This window comes from Mastacembelus armatus, chromosome 20 (assembly GCF_900324485.2).
Source record: "Mastacembelus armatus chromosome 20, fMasArm1.2, whole genome shotgun sequence".
NCBI classification, from domain to species: Eukaryota; Metazoa; Chordata; class Actinopteri; order Synbranchiformes; family Mastacembelidae; genus Mastacembelus; species Mastacembelus armatus.
In genome coordinates this window covers 16,672,296-16,690,864 of record NC_046652.1, presented here as the reverse complement: position 1 = coordinate 16,690,864, position 18,569 = coordinate 16,672,296, and the positions used below count along the sequence as shown (strand labels likewise).

Genomic DNA, 18,569 nt, shown 5'->3' with positions numbered 1-18,569 from the left:
AGTTAATCAGGCTCCAATAGGTGTCATAACCTGTTTCTGTTATCTGCCATAGAAACCGATGGGCTGCGCTTACACACTGCACATGTGGTCATCACTTCCAGTAAGTATGAATGGTAGAGACAGTGTGGGAAGGTAATGTCGTAAAGCTGAGTGTCGTAAACCAGGTGCGGAGAATGGGAGGTGAAGAGGAGGGAGGAGGGGGATACGGGGTGAGAGAGGAGGTGACTCTCCGGCAGCATTTAGACACAGCGGAGGATCATGGCGGATGGCCCCAGGTGTAAGCGCAGAAAGCAGGCGAACCCTAGGAGGAACAACGGTGAGTAAAAGTACTTCCGACGCGGAGCTTTAGTTCTCGGACACCGTCCAAAGACCGTTCGGTGTCCTGGTCGTTTCACCGGAAAGTTTGGCAGCTCTTGAGTCCAGTTTTGAGGACCAGAGAGTGCTGTAAGGGAGCGTGTATTGCAGCCCTATGTGGTGTACCGTTATACCTGGGTCGCGTCTCTTCCTCCGCCTAGCGGCCCCGGAGCCCGTTATACGCACCGCACTTTATAAGGGCACCGGCTTTGGCCCCTTTATCAAACATCTCCATCATTTAAGGACACTTTCCATCTGGTTCTGTTTCATTCTGACGAGTTTTTAAGCCGCCACCACAGTCGGACCTGTTTGTGGGGAAACGGACTCCCTGAGTTTCATTGTGGCTCTCGACGGACTGTCTCTATTTACCAAGTCCGGAGGAAAAAGCTTTAGATGTGAGCGTTAGTCAGAGACGCTGTGGCCAGGGTTTGGGTTTTTGGCGGCGGAGGGGGAACTACTCTTTGGTTTGTTCTTTGTGTGTCTCAGTCCGAGCAGGTCCCGTCAGGACCCTGTTGCTGCGCTGTGCGGGCGGACTAAACGCATTTTCCCGATCTAGTCCTGCCTGCCCTGCGCTTTCAGCTGGACTCCTGTTAACGGCGACAGCAGCGTAATATTTAAAACACAGAAGAAAGGAAATGCATCTTGGTGCGTTGAAGCGCGTTTTATCCGTCCTCTTTACGTCGCCCTCCAACTTGTCCGCGCGTTAGGTCAGTGCTGCTCGCAGGGTTTTTAGGGTGGCAGCCTGTTTCACGGGAAAATGAGGAGAAACCGGGATGGGGGGCAACTCGGGCTCGTTAGAACCGGGACTGTCTCACGCGCTGTTTGTGCGAGCGCAGCCCATATTTGGTCAGCGGATCCTCCTGACGCGCACTGGGAGTCCAGGTCCATGTAGGACAGCGGGCGCCAGCGAGTCTTTTTAAACACACTCAGTTTTCTTTTGTGTTGATTTTTATTTCAGCGGATCATGTAGACTCTCCCGACAGTGCAGTGGACACAGTGTCAGCCTGTAGAGAGACTGGAGCGGGTTTTACGCAGCTTATTGTGGGGGGAAATGTTTTGGCTCAGTTGGGACACTTTGACACGACACTGTATGTTTACAGGCTCTAACACGTCTAAACTCTAATTTAAAATAATATTGTGGAAACCCTGAAGGACTTGATTCACCTGTAGCCTTTCGATTTAGGTTCTTGTGAGAACATAGAGGAACAACCTACCACAGTTTTTACTATTTCTTATTATTTTAGAGATATTGGATTTTCATTGTTATTTTATAGATGAAGATTTGTTGTCTATCAGTCGTGGCCACGTGTTGTGCGACCCAGAGCAGCTTAACATGCAGTTTTGCCATCAGCCTTGGGATGGATGGGAATTTTAAGTGGGTACCTGATGTGTGTGTGTGTGTTTCATTTTTCTGTGGTGTTTTCAGATGCTTCTGATCTCTAGAGCTGAATAGACTCAGTCTTGCTGTCCAATGACAAAAAGTCTTCTTCACCCTGAAGACTTCAGGATGTAATTTGTTGGTTTTTCTCTTTATCTTAACAGGCTGGTATTGAAGAAGTCTCATAGTGTTTAAAGTAACACCTGTAAGCAAACAGATGTGCTCCCTGTTATTTTGCCCCACTTGCGTTTGGTTCAAATGGCCCTTAAGTTGTGTTTCTCCTCACTTCTGTCAAACCCACAGTAAAGTTAGACTGAGATTTTTTGTTGCATGTTGTCATAGCTCTGGTTTGCCTCTCCAGCCTGCAGGCTGTGTGTATAAGATGAAAAAAGCTTTCAGAGGCCATTGCTTGTGCTACTATATTTGAACAAACTCTCAAGATGCACCAAACCTGTTGTGGTCAGAGGCTTTGCTGGGCTAGTGGGGCGTGGGGGTGCTGAGATCAAGGTGAGCTCCTTCACCTGCTGTAAACAGAAGCGTGTTAATCGTCTGCAGGACAACAGGATGACACGTCTTTGCGATCAGCAGAATAGTACAGCTTCCTTTTTCCCTTCCACCCAGTCAGCTCAGCACAGAAAAAACATCGATTCAACAATTTAGCACAGCAGTTTGTGGTTAAAGGAATGTGCCTGGTATTAACATTCTTTGCAGAAAAAAGTTGTTTTCAGATCAGGTCTGAAGTCAAAGTGCATACAGGTAGATAGGATTTCTGTTTATTTGTCCTTTCCCCAACCTGTCCTCTCTCCCACACCCCCTTTTTTCTGAGGAGGAATACTCTCTTGCACTGCGATGAATCATGCATCAGATTAGGAAAATGAGGTAGTGGGCTTGGCTGTTGGCAGCTCATGTGCTGTTGAAGAGCATGTTTATCAGCGTGGTAAGACTATACTGAAAACTATACTTAGTGCCGTGGACTCGCTCAGCCAACCACAGGTTTTACATCTGGGAAAGAATAATAAATAAACGTTGATTTTGCTATAGCTACGGTTTATTTTGCCTAAACAAAACAATGTTTTGGAATAAAGCGAACCAGGTGAAAATTAGCTCTTCAAGTTTTTAAAAAAACATCCGTTTCCATTTGACGGATCTCCCTCGATATTAGCAGTTTATCAGTTTATCATTTGAAAGTGCCAAGTAAAAACAAAACCCTCTCACTCCACCTTCCCTTCCCATAGCTTTCACAGCCTGACCTGTAATTCAGGAGGTTAAGACACAACCACCAGTGGTGCTATTGATTGCCCTCTGACCTAGGCATCCATGTGTGCCTAGAGCATGACTTCACCCCCCACGCCCCCCATCCTCGCCTCCCCCCCTCCCTGGGTGCTATTGTGAGGCTTCCAGCATGTTCAATTGTGTTTGTGTTTAAGTCTGCTCAATGAAAGGGGAAGAGAGGAGCAGGGGGCTGTGGGAGCTGCAGCTTTTCCTCCGCTCCCTCTCTCTCTCCGTCTATTCTTTTTTGACCCCTTAAACTGTGGGCTCCACGTTCCCTGTGGAGTTGAAAAGGGCTGTAGAGAGTTGGTGAGAAATGGCTGAGGTGATTAAAGATTTTTACAACAGGTGTCAACTTAGGGACGGATGCTGGCAAATGAAAAGCATGATACACATGCTGCCTGTCTACCAGACTTGTATGGAATTTAGGATCAGCACTAGGTGAATGTTGGGCTGTAGATATATGTCAGGAAAAATAACCCCAATATTATTTTAGACCCTGCATAGGTAAAGATTATCACATCTTACTTTTTTTGTTTTTTATGTGGAAAAGTTTTGTTTTCACCTTCATCCCTTAACTTGTCCAGTCAGTGTAGGATGCAGCCTTTCCTCCTATGACCATTCTGCAGATTTAAAATTATGTGATGTACAACCACACCCCCTGCTCTGTTAGGGTAGTTTAATGATTAGCTGCTCCCATGGGGGCTATGAGCATTAGCCTATAAAAAAAAAAAAGTAAAAGAGGAGTTTTAAGCCCAAAGTCAGTTTCTGTAACCTCCTTAACTGTGTTTGAATGTGCTTTATTGGGGTTTGTGTGGCTGAATGCTTAAATGAGCCATTGTGTGTTCAGGCTTCAGTGAGAAAGCCTGAGGAGAAAGAGCCTAGTTACCTTTGCAGTTTGCCTGCTCTACCTCATACACTTTCAGTGGCAGAAGAAAAGGCCCATTCAGCAGGCCTGGCATGGGGAGGGAGAGACCTTTTCACACTCGGCTTGTGGGAAACATCTCCTTCATACTATGCATGCCATTTGCATATGACCCATTCTTTCCCAAAGGTCCCCATGAGGGAGGAATCCATGGAAAATTTGCAGAATTCATCAAATCCCTCGCTCACATGGCCTTTGGACTCTTAAGGGCCTGCATCAGACCACTGAAACATTTTTACCTTGGAGATCTAGCTTATGTCTCCATCACGCTCGCTTGCTGATATTAATGGAAATGCGTCACTGTGGCATTTTTGTCCCGTGTATTTTATTTAAAGTGGCAACGTGTGCTACTCAGTGTTGTGTTTTTAACGTCAGGATGGAGACTTAACTTGACACAGCGGGCAGGACTTTCCCCACATCCCTGGGGAAAACATGTACGACAGGAAAAGGTGATGCTGGCTGTGCACCTTGGAGGCTCCTTAACTGATAATGACACAAGGATGAGGTGATGAGAGCTTGTAGTGACGTGTTGTAGTGACTCAGTGAACTGAATAATCATCCAAAGCAAGATGTGCCCCCCCCCTCAGAGGAGCAGCCTAGGCTGCTTCAGAGCCTCTCACCTTCCTGCCTTGATACAGGACAACAAATGAAACAGCATTGTTGAGTGATTGTGTTGGTGTCTGATGACCCACAGAGTGATTCAGAAAGTGGTGCAGGCTGATATTTGTTGCAGTGCAGCAATGGGAGAGTATCATGTAAGATAACTGAGCAGAAAAATCTACTCTACCCTCCTCATAATCTCCTGACTACTATCTGAATTATGAACCTTACAACTTTTTGTTGTTTTTATTGTCCCCTGTTTCCCCACAGGAATGGGATTGAGGGATAATATTCTGTTGTAGTGAGAGATTACCTCTAAATTGCCATCCCTGTGGAGGTAGAGATTGTGTTCAGTGTCTCCTGCACTGCCTGTCAGTGTGTTTTTGCTTTGTTTTTGTGTTTGGAGGCTTCTCTTCAAACCCACAGTGAGTCCCTTTGGGTATGTCTACAGATTTAACCTCGTTCCCTCATCATCAGGACCATTTCTTTCTCTCCCATCCTTTTTATTCAGTGGTGCAGCTAATGATAAGGACTGGACTGATACAGGCCGTATGAAGAGCTTTTATTTGACATATATATATGTTGGTCCCCTTTCAATGTGCTGGACTTTGTTATAGTGCTACTCTACAGTGTCTCTGCCTACAGGTATGAAATGAGGTGACATTAGATGAGGAGTGATCTGCTGCCGTGTATTGTGGTTTGAGCACAGCTGAGTGGCTGGCTTTTTGCAAGCCCGTTATGATCACCGTATTGATTTTCTCTCCATAGCACACAGAGCTGATAATGACCCTGGGCTGGTGCATTCATATTCACATACTGATTCCAGTTGGCCCAAGGGCCACAGTGACTAACATTCTGAAGCCTGTTCATTGAGGTGGAGAGGCTTCACTAGCCCTGTGACAGCCCTTGCTAAAAAAAACAACTGTAGATACCCTGTTAGTTAGTGAGCGAGAGGGCTGGATGCTATGCTTGATGTCAGCATGGATAAACATCCACACTGGATTAATGATAGGAGAATGGCCAGGCTGAAAACAGAGGGCGGCATGGAGCATATGCCCCATTTAACCTATAAGCATTTTGTTTAACTCCACATGACTCTGCTAATACGACCTAACCTAAGAAGGCAGCTAAGCCTAGACATGCTATAAAAATTAGCTGCATTATGTCTTTGAATGAAAAATGCTTATTTTTGACCCCTCCATTCTGACAGTGGTCAGTGCTGACCCTGCTTCATTTCACCATGAAAGGTAGTGAAGTTACCTGTTGCACATGTGACTGTGTGAGCAAGGAGAGAGGGGTGTGATGTGTTATTCCTGCATGGGTTTATACACCTGTTATATAAACACATTGTTCTAAAGAAGCAGAATCGATGACCATAGTGAACACCATGTTGTACACCATGCACAACCTCATGTGACTCTGAGTGATGCTGTAAATGTGCTCGACAAGCTTCAGAAGCACATCAAATGTTTTTTCAATGTACAGCTGCCAAAGAGAAAAGTCAACTTAGTGCCAACAGAGCTGAAAAACATCTTTTAACTCAGTAACCACTGGCCTCTGTCAGCTGACCTTTTCCTGGCTCTGTTCACTGCTACCAGCTCTGTTGTTTCTAGTCAAAACACACCGGGGTCTTCCCAGGCCTCTTTCATTAATATGTGTGTGGGTGTAATGTGTGTGTTGTGGGCAGTAAAGAGAAGGGAGTGGATACACTCAGACCTCCATAATCACATGATCATCGTCACAGCCCCCCCCCAAACATTACATTGGTGCTGTAGCTTTTAGATCGAGTCAATGAAGCATGTTTAGAGTTGTACTGTAGTGTCAAGTAATGTTCTCATTACTCATTGTTTGTTTTGGCAAACTGGTCCTATCATAATACCAATAATTAGTTGTTGGACATGTAAATACTAACAACATCCAAAAACTGTGACCCTCTCATTCTCTCGTTCCTTAACTGTCTAATTCTTTCACTTTTGCTCCAGCTCATTCTCTCGTTCCTTGCCGGCGACAGCTCCTTTAGCTCTGATGCTCCAACAGCAGCAGGTGCTGTAGTCGTGCAGCAGCTCGCTGTACAACACTCATTAATAACACCTGACAAAAGTAGCAGAGAGCCAGAGCTACAGCTAGAGTGAGAGAGGAAGGCAAAGATTGAGAGTTTCCTCTGGAAGCCGTTGTGGCTCATGGTAAAATGGTCTTCAGAGTACAGACAGAAAATGTGACAGCAACAGCGTAAAGAGGAGGAATGTGAGCATTCTACAGTTTGATTGTGAATCTGTTGCCCGTTCTTTTGATGTTTGCGCTCTTCCTCTCCGCCTATTCTTCAGTAAACCTCTTTCATGCAAATTTGTAGTGAATGAATCCTTTTAAATACAAGGCCGGCACTAAGTGACTGTTAAGGAGGAACTTGCTTTTGAAGGAAGAGAGTGTTACTTTTCCTGTAATTAGGATGTAAGAGCTTGAAACAATGTTAATGTGCTCTAAAAGGAAATGATGAGAGCAGGAAAGAAATTTAATGCACACTGGTTATAATGATCATCAGTAATTATCTATTGCACCTGTACATCAGCCGTGATGAAAGACTGTTAATAAACCCAGCTCAAAATAAAGTCCACACTGTCAAATCTACCAAACCCGACCCACTTCCGGTCTCATCATTAGCTATTGATCAGGTTCTCAGGGTGAAGGTTGGTTTGTCAGGTTCTCTTGCTTCACCATGAACAAAACCAGGAAGTGTGTGAGATTACAGCCCAGGATGCAACCTGAAAGTCATTTATCTCTGAGAAAACAAGTGGCTTCCTGTGGCCCTGCTTCCATCCAGGACACCTCCTCCTCATTCAGGCACTCAACACCTGTGGCAGCCCGTTTAGGACTCCTCATCAGGGGCTGCAGACCAAGACAAAAACATGAAACCTGGAAGAAGAATCAGTTCTGTTGCAACAGTGTAGGCCTGGCTGTTTCACACCAAACAGAAAACTAGTGTCTCTTTTCAGACGCATTAAAATTGTTTGGCTCTGAAGGGTGAACCCAAGAACAAAAGGGCTTTTTTTTTTTTTTTTTTTTTCTGCAGTCCACCTCACAGTCAAGTGGAGACTTGGGAACAGGGCTAAAGAATGCTGCATTGACTACCAGTGTGTCCAGTCACTTCTGGCTAGCCCATAAAGAGCAAAGAGAGAGCCCAGGCACAGTATAATGTACTGTATCAGCCTAAAGAGGAAAGAGCCCTATCACTTCATTGTCATTCCTTTGATTGTGTCACTTAAAATAGCCACATATGTGTGTCTCTTACATCCTGCCGATCCCTCCTCTCCTCTTCAACATATCATTTTGTCTCTACACAGGTGTAACATTAAATCTCGTTGGTCACCTAATGGTGTTAACCCAAAACCTCTGCCTGAGAAAACAGTCCCAGGCTTCTTTGGGTTGCAGCCACACTTGGCAAAAGTGGTTTGTCTTGACAGTGGCCTGTGTTGAATTTCAATGACCCCTTTTCCTCCCCCTGTCTGTATTATTCCATCACCGCTAACTGGCTCCTATTCACGGCAGTGTTCTGACTTCACACAGGAACCTAAATAAACAGCGACTATTCAGACACTGAAAAGCCCACCCCCTGCCAGCCTTGGACTCTTCTGGTATTAGTGCCAGGCTTCAGCGCGTCTCATTCACCACCAGCAGCAGTAGGCGCTGTGCCATCAACTCTTCGGCCACACAGCTTAATGTTAGACTTAACCGTGATGACTGATGAATGGCAGTCATTAATGTAATGTATGGACGACGAGGAGGGCTGCAGTGGGGTCTTTCTGCAGTGGTGCGAGTGCTGCTGTGGTAATACACACTGTGTGTGAGAACAGGAGCAGTTATCTATAGGTGTAGTGTGATGTGACGGTGCAGGCCAAGCTGATGTCAGTGTTGTTATAGCCTCAGGAAAGAAGAGGGGTGGGAGATTATCCCATGAGAATCACATGGTCTGGCGTCAGTGCATTTAAATGCCATATTTTCGTGGTTTATTGTCTGTGTGTGTGTGTTCATGTCTTCCTGTGGTGGTGGTGTGAACAGAGTTTAGTGTGTTAAGTTCGAGTGAGTGCATTCCTGACCTCAACCTGAGTGCTGACCTTAGCATGAACTATATCTGAAGCTCTTCCCCTCCTTTTCTGTTTCATTTGCCGTTCCCTTCATCCTTCCTGCTAATCAGCAGATCTCAAAGAAAGGCCTCACATTTCCCTCCCCTCTGGTTCTTTCTGTATCTCTCCTAACCAGGTCTTTAAAAGTTGGGTGTTTGTTTACCCAATGAACATCGCTTAGATTGATTCCTGCCATAAAATTGCACATGTATGTGGATGCCACATGGCTCAAAATAATCTAAAGTGAGAAGCAGAAATAGACCAGTTAAAGTTGTCCAGAGTTGCTTACATGCTGACTGTAGAGCCTTTGCAAAGTATGTCCCATATCGGCTGCAGTGACTCGCCTGTCCTCATTTTATCAAGTGTGTTAGGGTTATAACGGGCTACATCCATCACTCCCGAACTGGCCGGCTAATTTAAAGCAGCGTCCTTCTAATTGAATGGCTGTCTGATAAATCTTTTGGTGTGGCAGTGACATAGCACCTAGACTGGCTGAGAGGGGACCAGACAACATGATTCAGATTCAGAGAAATACGCCTCTGTGCTCTACTTTAATTTTGCTGCCTGTGAATGATTACACAAAGGCCATTTAATGAAATTAGTCGATTCCTGACGAGGATGGGAAGAATTTCTCAGGCAAATATGCATTGTTATACTAGGGCTGCATGATATTGGGAAAAACTGATATTGGAGTGTTTTTTTTTCTGTGGTATATATAATGACTATGAAAAAATGCAGAAAACAGGACCAAATACCTCTTTTTGGTCAACGTTAACACTTTCTATAGCTGAAATTATTAGATACAACTGACATTGCTTTTCTTTTCAGCCAAATCTTTGTTTTTGGTGATTTTCTTCTGTTCCTCACTCATTTCGTTGTGCACTCAGATCCTGCATATCACTCTCTGTCATCTGACTACATGTATAGTAAATTATCTTACATCAGACAGACCTTTGTGGTAGATTAGCCATGAGTTTCCCTTTGGACCTCAACTTCTGTCCATACTAGTCTGTAGAAAATCATGTTGACTGTTCACCAGACACGTTTTCATGTGTCTGCATGTGAAGTTTGATTCAGCCCATTATATCCCTACTCAACATTATATGGCCTGTTATGTGTTTTACAGGTGCACATTGTGATGACGATGCTGCAGCCCTATATGATACATTCACACAGTGATTCTGACATACACCCTCAGATTAGAGTAACAAGCCAGCAGTCTTATAGTTTGGTTAGAGTGTGTCTGGCCCCCTCGCTAGGAAAAGAGATCACGTTGAATTTCAGCTAATAATTGTACCTCCAGTGACAGACAGCATGGATGTAATGTTGTTTATTGCTGATTATCAGTCTATTGAATCCAGGCATGCATTTTCCCTTGTCCTTAGTGACCATATGCCCCTGTCAGGACAGGCTGTGTTTTGATTAAAACACAGGTTTAAATGGACCAAGTCCTGTACTCGACAAGCAGATTAGTAGAGAAATACTGTTTGCACATCTGTATGGTCACGGAGAGGGGATTACAGTTGGGATCCTTATAAATTGGATTTAAAGAGTGTTTAAGACTAAATAATTGCTCTATTACAAAGTCCCTAGTACAAATATACAATAATATATATAGTATAATATTATATGTGTTTATCCTTCTAATACATGTTCACTGCTGCAACAGCCATGACCTCATTTCACTCAGATGCATCGTTAAGTGGAGAAATGAGAAGAAAATGCCCATAGCAGCCTCCCTAAGGGAACCTGTGATAAAGACACACTGACCTTTAAGACTTGAGTAATGTACAAGCAGGCGGAGGTAAAATTATAACTAAATCGACTGTAACTCTAATCACGAAGAAGTGAAAACATGTATTAACCTAGGCCATCCCAAGCTGTTAGCTGTTTTAACATGCAGCCCACAAACATACACACACACACACCTTAGACTGTTTTTAGTCCACAAGGTCACACAGCTGAAGCAGAGAGGCCTTTAATCATGTCCTCGTTATCAGGCACACTTTCCAGGTGCCATGATATCACTCTCCAAGGTTAGGTATGATTACTGTCACACCTCACTTTTCTTTAGTTTATGACATGCTGTGTGTTTATTTAAAGTGTGTTTGCATGTGCACTCATTACACTCATTACTGTTTTCGGTGCCTTTTGCCTTCCTTTTTCATCCTGTGGTGCCTTTACAGTGTGAGGAGGCAGGAAGAAGGAAGGGAACCATGAAAGAGTGGAAGAGGAGGGGGTTGGGGGTGGCAGGTGCAATGGACACCCGGCTCAATCACTGGCGCTCGGCGAAAACAGTGACAGGAAATCAAGGTTGTCTTGGCAACCTGGCTTTATGGATTAAGCGTGGTCATGTCCGACCTCACGTCAGAGTCTGGGCGGAAGGCAGCGGTGAGTTTCAGGAGGGGACGTGAAGGAATAGGAAGAGAGGTAAACTTAGAGCGGGAGGAGAGGTAGAGGTGAGGAAAAGAAGGGTTGCACATTGATGAGTACAGGCAATTACATATTTCTACCTTCCCTCTTTGTCCTCCTTAGCTCCACATCCACTTTTTCCTCATGTTGCACAGAATCTATTGTGGATTTATAAATGCCTTCTCATAACCATGCAAACATTTATCCGTGCCCTTCTGTCTCCTGATGCTTTCATGGAACAGTCTCTGTATATAGGTGTTTGTCAGTGTTTCCAGGCCTTAGCTCACATTGTGCAGTTGGATTTAAGGGCTCTGTAGCAAACCTGTTGCTGTGCAAAGCTTGGCCGGCAGACTGAGATTTCATCATTAGTGTACACGGAGGTAGTGAGGTTGCATAAATGCTGGCCTAAAGTAATCAATGCACAGTATTGACTTGAGCGAAAAAGTATTTTTGGCTATTACTGCAGTCTTTTTGTGAATTTTAGACAGGCTCACTGTCCTCTCTTTCTTTCTCTCCCCTAACAGAAGCCCCAGATCACTAGCGTGTCTCTCTGTCATGTACTGTACACACATCCACCCACAGGTGAACAGTTCAAAGCATTTAAACAGTTTATCCCATTTTATTTTCCCACCTAAACTATAAACTGTTAAATTGGGAAGCTGCTTTATTTAAGGATATTTACTTTCTTCTTTTTGTAAAGACAATAGAACAACACTGTCCTTGTTTTTAGCCTTCCCTCTTGTTTTTCTCTTAGCCCCCATAGTCATCTGAACAAAGAGCATGCCTTTAACCAAACACTGCTTCATTTACTGAGCCCACTAGCTCACTTTTGCTCAGGACTTGTAGGAGTAGTTTTGAGAGAATGCTTTATTTCTGAGAGTTATATGACCAACATCATCCACTGCAGCTTTATGTCCACACCCATCACATACATTCATATTCATAATGACATAGTGCGGCTGACCCAGAGACATTTCTTAGGTAGATCTCTATAATGATCACTCTTCAACTGCGAATAATTATAAATGAAACACCTGAAAACTAGATCAGACATAGTTCACTAACACACCTGACTTAATGACCTCTTATGAAAACCCAATATTGCATTAAGATGACCCTCAAACAAATAAATAACAATAATAAATATTTGTTTGCCTAACACCCTCATCTCTTTTTATTGGGGCTATTCTGGGATGCACTCGTATGGTGGCAGTGCTGTGTCCTGAGTGAGTCAGTGGGCATTAAGGCATGCAGACAGCAATCTGCTGGAGACCACAGGAGCCAGTGAGTCTAATGATGAGGACTGTGAAGTGCTTCTTAGGACGTCCTATATCTCCATCCAGCTAGTTCTGATGGCTTTGCAAACAGTTACCATGCAGGACATAGTACTTTTTTTTTTTTTTTTTAAGTAGAATAATAAATACGTTTTTAGCTTTTTAAAATATAATATTTTGCTTATTTCCCACATATATACAGTACTGACAATATTTTGTTAACTAACATGCATGTCTCAGGCTTTCGTAACTGTCGTGTAACTGATTTGAACCTTCAGAGAGCAATAATCCAAACTGCTCAGATCCTGTCATCCTCCCCTGGGAGAGGCAAACTGAAGAAGAATGTAAATATGGTGGCTAAACAAACCGATTAGTGGGGCACCAGGGAGAGAGAAGGAAACGAGATCCCATCTGGAGATGTCAGGATGACTCCAAGTAAAGGGCCGATCATTATAACGTTGATCTTTGGAGTTTGAAGAGGAATATATCTCAGAGTAAATGGTACTTGACCATTAGCTTGTAGTGGTTGTAATCAAGGAATTTAACCTGAGAGGGGAGGTGACATTAACCGTGCATTGAGACACACACAGATAGCGCAGCATTCCACTCCCTCCCCTCTTGTTACACCTTATCTCAACCTTTCACACTAAAATAAGATGCACTCATGTCATGTCACATGGCAATACCACCTCAGATACTCTTCACATACTTTGAAATCTATAGAGGCCAGGAGACGACGTTCACAGATTTCTTTTGTTTGTTTTGTTTTGTTGAAGTTCTTGTTGTTGTATTAGAAGTACGTAGTTCTAATATTGTGACACCAGTCTCTTATTAATATTATAAAGTGTTGGGTTTTGTATGCATAGATGGATTTCTAGCTCTTGAAAAGCTACCTATACAGATAGCACAGTGTCAAATATAATTCAGATTTCTCATTTATGAAATGGTTTGGCCTTAATAACACATGTTCTTTCCACTGGTCCCAGCACAGGGAGAAAAGCACCTTCACCCTAAATGAAATGAGTACATCTCTGCAACCACAAGGTCTATTTGAGTACTTTTGGTGTCATATTATACACACAGCTAGTATAAACACAGTTTATCTCTCTGATGCTTTGTTGTACCACATTTTTACACACATCTTCAGAGTCTGTGGAGTCTCTGCTTCATTTGAGGTGTATGTTGTGTGTTTTGCATAAAGTGTTGTAGGAGTAGAGCCGGAAATGTGGCGAGTGGGTTGACACAGTGGTGCTGTGTGGAGTTTGATATTTAAGTAATTCATCTGAGTTGTGTTTGGGCCATGTAAAAAGGGTTTATATAGTCTTTGTAACCCAGGTTCTGCTGTGTAATGTGACGTACAACATGGCTATGTTCTTTCTGGATTAGTGCATCGTTTCAAGCTGTGTTTGCTAACTGCTCCTCTCCCCTGATTGGGGAACACTCTGTCTCAACAGGTTAAAAAAACATTTTTGTATGTTTGGCGCGTTCAGGCGCGCTTCAAATCCACCGCCAGTTGTCATCTAATCATTCAGAGATGTTACTGTTGACCACAGGTGCTGCTGCTTTGCGGTCTTTCCAGCTGCAGTAGCCCAGGGCAAGGGGCAGCCATTATGGCTCTGAGGTAGCAGACTAGCACTAACTATCGACCCAAACATCACAGCTCCCAGTCCACAGTTGCTGCCAATGGACGACAGTTGACAGTGTAGCTAACTAAGCTCTGTTATTCCGGCACAGTGTCCCACTACTATTTATCTCTTTTGATTTCTGCCCTCCCCATAATCATCTATGCTTAATCAAAGTCAGATCCCTCTTCCCAGGTGTCTTTTCTCCGTTCTTGGTGGTTTATGAGGAAGTCTCAGTGGAGATCTAAATGCTGTAATGCTACCAAAAAATGTAATGACTCATTTTGGCCCAGTTTGAGGTTTAAAATTATGATTTGCTAAGAGTTTCAGTAATTTCCTGTGGTTTGTTTTATCACTAGTACTGGATACCCAGGTTGTTGTGGTTGTTCAGTATCAAACAATAAGTTATTTATACAGTATATATATGAGAATCCATTCCTATTATCCTGCATTTCTTGATCTTTCCTGTAACTATAGTATAGAAACTATATATTGATTAGATTGAATGTCTTAAGCCAAGGTATCCACAGACAGTTGTGTGTGTGTGTGTGTGTGTGTGTGTGTGTGAAGCCCAACTGGTTATTTGGTCTCTTCTGTTGGTCAGAATCACATATTGTCTGGCATATCACAACTGCCCTAGCTTCCTGTGACAGCAGTCACCATCCTGTCCCCCCTGGCATGTACTGGAAGTGTGGTGTCAGCGGTGTGATAGCCACTTTAACTTCCTCCTGCTCTTAAGATAAAACTTCCTCTTGCCTGTAAAAAGAGAAAGGGCCGCCTTAGAACGTAGTGAAGGTTATGCATGGACGTTCAGGCTAATTCTTGGGGTGTGCTAAAAGGACAGATGTCACTATTTTATTACATGAGTGTTTCTTGTGTCTCTGGAGAGCCATGTTCTCTCTGTTCTCTACTTTCTCCCTCGCTCTCTCACTGTGTCCAGTTGGAGCACCTGGGAGGAAGCAGCTGTAGGTGGTGATTACAGATCAGAGACTCCAAAATAACCTCCCCGCCTCCTTCCCTGCCCTCACCCTCCATTCTCTCCTTCTCAGCCTCTCCCAGGTTTCTTTTCTCTGAACTGCCCCATCACCCAAATAACAAATGTAAGAAAAATAAAAGAAAATATTCTAAATTCCCTGAATTTCCTCCACTCGGTCCTTTGGCTGGGTTTGCATTAATATATGGCTGTGTAAACAGACCAATACACATCAGCTCAGACGAATACAAATGGATGTTAGCTGAGCAATGCTGCAGATGACTCTGCAGTGTGTGTGTGTCTAACACTGTTTATAATATACTAAAGCTCCAATCAATCACACACCCAGCACATTTTAGTAAACTACAACCACGAAAGACATGCACACAAAGCAGTGTGAGAAATGGAGCAGATTCTTGGACAGAACCATCTACTTGTCTTCTTCCTGTCAGCTGCAGAGCACATCATCACAGGTTGGTCACTGCATAGCGGCTCACGCTGTCCAGTGGAATTCCCCCTGAACCACATGGAGCCAAAAGCACAGCTTTCTTTAGCCCAGGTCAGACACAGTGTCAGACAAGCTTCTCTGCTAGATTTTCCCCTCATTGTTTCTTAGCCTGAGCAGACTTGTCTCCTTTTGAATGTATTGCTGTGATGAGTTGTTATGGGCAGGTCTTTAAGTGTACCAGGAAGTGAATAATGGTAATGCAGAAATGTACTGGACAAAATTAGCTCTTCATGTGGGCACATCAGGAAGAAATCATCCATGTATTCTTGTAAGGTTGAACTGATTTTATTGATTTTCCACTGCTTGCTACAGAGGGGGGTGCACAGTTATGTAATGTAATGCAATTAAAAAAACTGAGAAACACCAAGACAATAATAAACAGTCAGGATTTTATTAGATGGAGATGTTTCCCATCTCACTGAACCATCATCAGTTAGGGTTCTTATGTAGTTCTTCTTGGGAATATTTGGAGGAGTTTCTATCCTAGAAATCATTTGGCTGTTCCCTGCCAAATGACTTCACCTTATGGGTGACCTCACATGGGATAGTCCCGAAAGTCCAGTCCAATGATTGCAATATACTTTAGTAATCAACGTCCCACCCTACTGCTTGTTGTTTTTGAGAAACCCTGGCTTGGCCTCCATCTTTCAGCCTTTGGGGGCAGCAACCCACTTTTGAGCAGAGGAAGAAACATCAGAGATAAATTAAAGACAATACAGCTGTATGTAATGTGCACACCGCCAGAAAGTCACAGCTTTGTTTGGTTAGTATTTGCATTAGTCAATTCCACGTCGGTCTGGTTGACTCACATCTGTTCCACTTCCATGATTAAAAGCAAGTTAGTTGAAAGTGGTGACATACACAGTGCAAGGTGATAAAACAAGGTACATAAGTGCAGTGTTTGACTCGCTGCATGATCACACACAGCAAAGGTGAGTGAGAGATCTGTGCCTATCGACTAATGCAGCTGGACTGTCAATACCCCCCCACTGAATTCTGACACAGTGAACTAAAGCTCTCTAGGGTCTGTGGTAGCCAGACACATGCCTGCACACTTTTCCAGCACCTCTGGGTGTAATGGACAAAAGTGGGTCCAGTGCATCAACATGTGATGACGTGCATTTACCTCTGTCCTGTGTCACTATGCATGCACCATAATGCACATAATGCAGAGAGTGGAGTGGTTGACCCCCTTATAAACAGTTTAGGTGAGCTCTTCTAATACATTTAAGCGCATATGTGGACCAAAGACAGATTTCCATAAGTGTCTGTTCAATAGGCTGTCTGTAGTCCACCATCATGGTCATTTAACAACAGAGTAGTGGTGTGAGTGGTACAGGTTGACTGCTCTTCGGGCTTAGTTGCCCCGGAGGCTGTTGATGTAGGGACAGATCCTTCCTGATCACATGGGGGAAAGCCACTTTGCCTGGGGGGAACAGAGGAGGGCTGTTGTTAGAGGACTGAGGTGACAAAAGAGCTTTTGTAGACACAAGTTTACAGTGTTAAGTCCTCTAACTCCTGTATGTCTTTGTGCTGCCCGTCAGTCAGACATGTGTCCGGTAGAGTCGCAGTGTCACCATCTTACCAGTTCACTATTACTTACCTTTGTTTTTATTATTATTGACTTGATTTTGCTCTTTCAACAACTACCCTCATTTCAACCTCTTTCTCAGCCCCTGTTTCCCCTCCACGTTTCCTTTGCCTGTCTTTTTCTCAGTCTCCTTGACAGTTGTGACACTTTTAGCCTGGGGCGGCCATCAGTTCAGATGAGCATTGTATGTGACAGGCCAGCTTTGTCTTTAAACTGCATTAGCACTTTCTCTCCACCCACATTATCATCATTCCCCTCAGTTAACCTTTTATGCTCTTTTCGTGTTTGTGTGTGTACATCTTTTGCTGCTGACTGGCAGTTTGTGTATTTAAGTACATAATAAACAGACTGAACAACAGGCTACAAAGGAATTGGCAAATGTAAATATGTGTCAGTGCTGATGGTGTTCATGTTCAGTGTCTTGGAGCTGAATTTCCTGATGCTAGCGACAGGTTGGTGCATTAAGGTATACTAACAGGTAAGTAAGAATGAATAAGCTTTTACAGCTGGAGGATTGTCCCTCTTCATAGACCAGTGTAATCTTCCTTGGTCTGCACTCCCCCACAGTAAACTGTCAGGCCTAATACAGTTAGGAATGCCCAGTCACCTGCTCCTAAAATGCAACAGCCCTGTGCTACACTAACCTAATATAGACCTGCACGACACAGGCAGGTTGGATAACGCAATTATTTCTCGTTGCATACATTTAAATTCCCCATCCTGCAGTGTGGGAGCTAAAATGTTGCTATGCAGATATCCGTGTGAAAACTGAATTAGTGACACTTCTGTTGTGTAAATGTTTGCTCACGCCTCTTTAAGACTGGAAGCATTTTGCCATATTATTGTCTCAGAACATGTCAAACTGCCTCTTTTCTTGTAGGTTATTGATTATAACACCTCTGGATACCTTTGTCCATTAAATGGATGTTTTCCACCTAAACAGTATTTGCTGATCCAGTCATGTTACTGTCATTAATGCGGAAGTGTTTGGAGGAAAAGGAGGTGATCTGTGTAGTGACATTTGAGTCTACTGATTCATTGGACTACATTTAATCTGGCCTTGAGCCTCTACTCCAAATGTCAACCCTAGACTCGATGTGGCTAAATTAAAGGAGAGGAAGACCATTGTACTACCAAGCAACTTTCAGTCCATCCTAATGCATCGTGCATAACTGCAAACTGCTTCCATGAAAAACAGCTGTTTACCCAGGTGTATGCTGATGGTTTTCTGTGTTGACTAAATATTTATTTGGATGGTTCTGTGTGATTTACAGTGTAGTCATGGATGAAGTTTGTCATTACTTAGTGTCTTAGTAAACAGGCCTGGTAACTAACGTCTGCTGACTATGACTGAGAAGCAGGTAGAGAGCAGAAGGAAGGTGGTTGTCAGATGTGTGCAGCAGATTTTCTGGCTTTATCAGAATCAACAGCAGATGTTTCTTCTTCTCACCTATTTTTCCCTCCTCTTACACACCTCACTATTCTCTGATTTCTCATTCACCTGCCTGGAGTAAATATAGCCGGGGTGGGAATTCTCCCAGCAGT

General features: G+C 43.6%; 1 protein-coding gene across 2 annotated transcripts in view; it reads left to right on the top strand.

The window, feature by feature from the left end:
* The first annotated feature begins 214 nt into the window (after nt 1-214).
* zeb1b (zinc finger E-box binding homeobox 1b) overlaps nt 215-18,569 on the top strand; it is a 39,851-nt gene continuing 21,496 nt past the window's right edge. For both annotated transcript variants that reach the window (XM_026292098.1, XM_026292097.1), the window contains exon 1: nt 215-316. In XM_026292098.1, the coding sequence (XP_026147883.1) occupies nt 259-316 (58 nt within the window). In that variant the 5' untranslated portion in view covers nt 215-258. The remainder of the gene's footprint in view (nt 317-18,569) is intronic.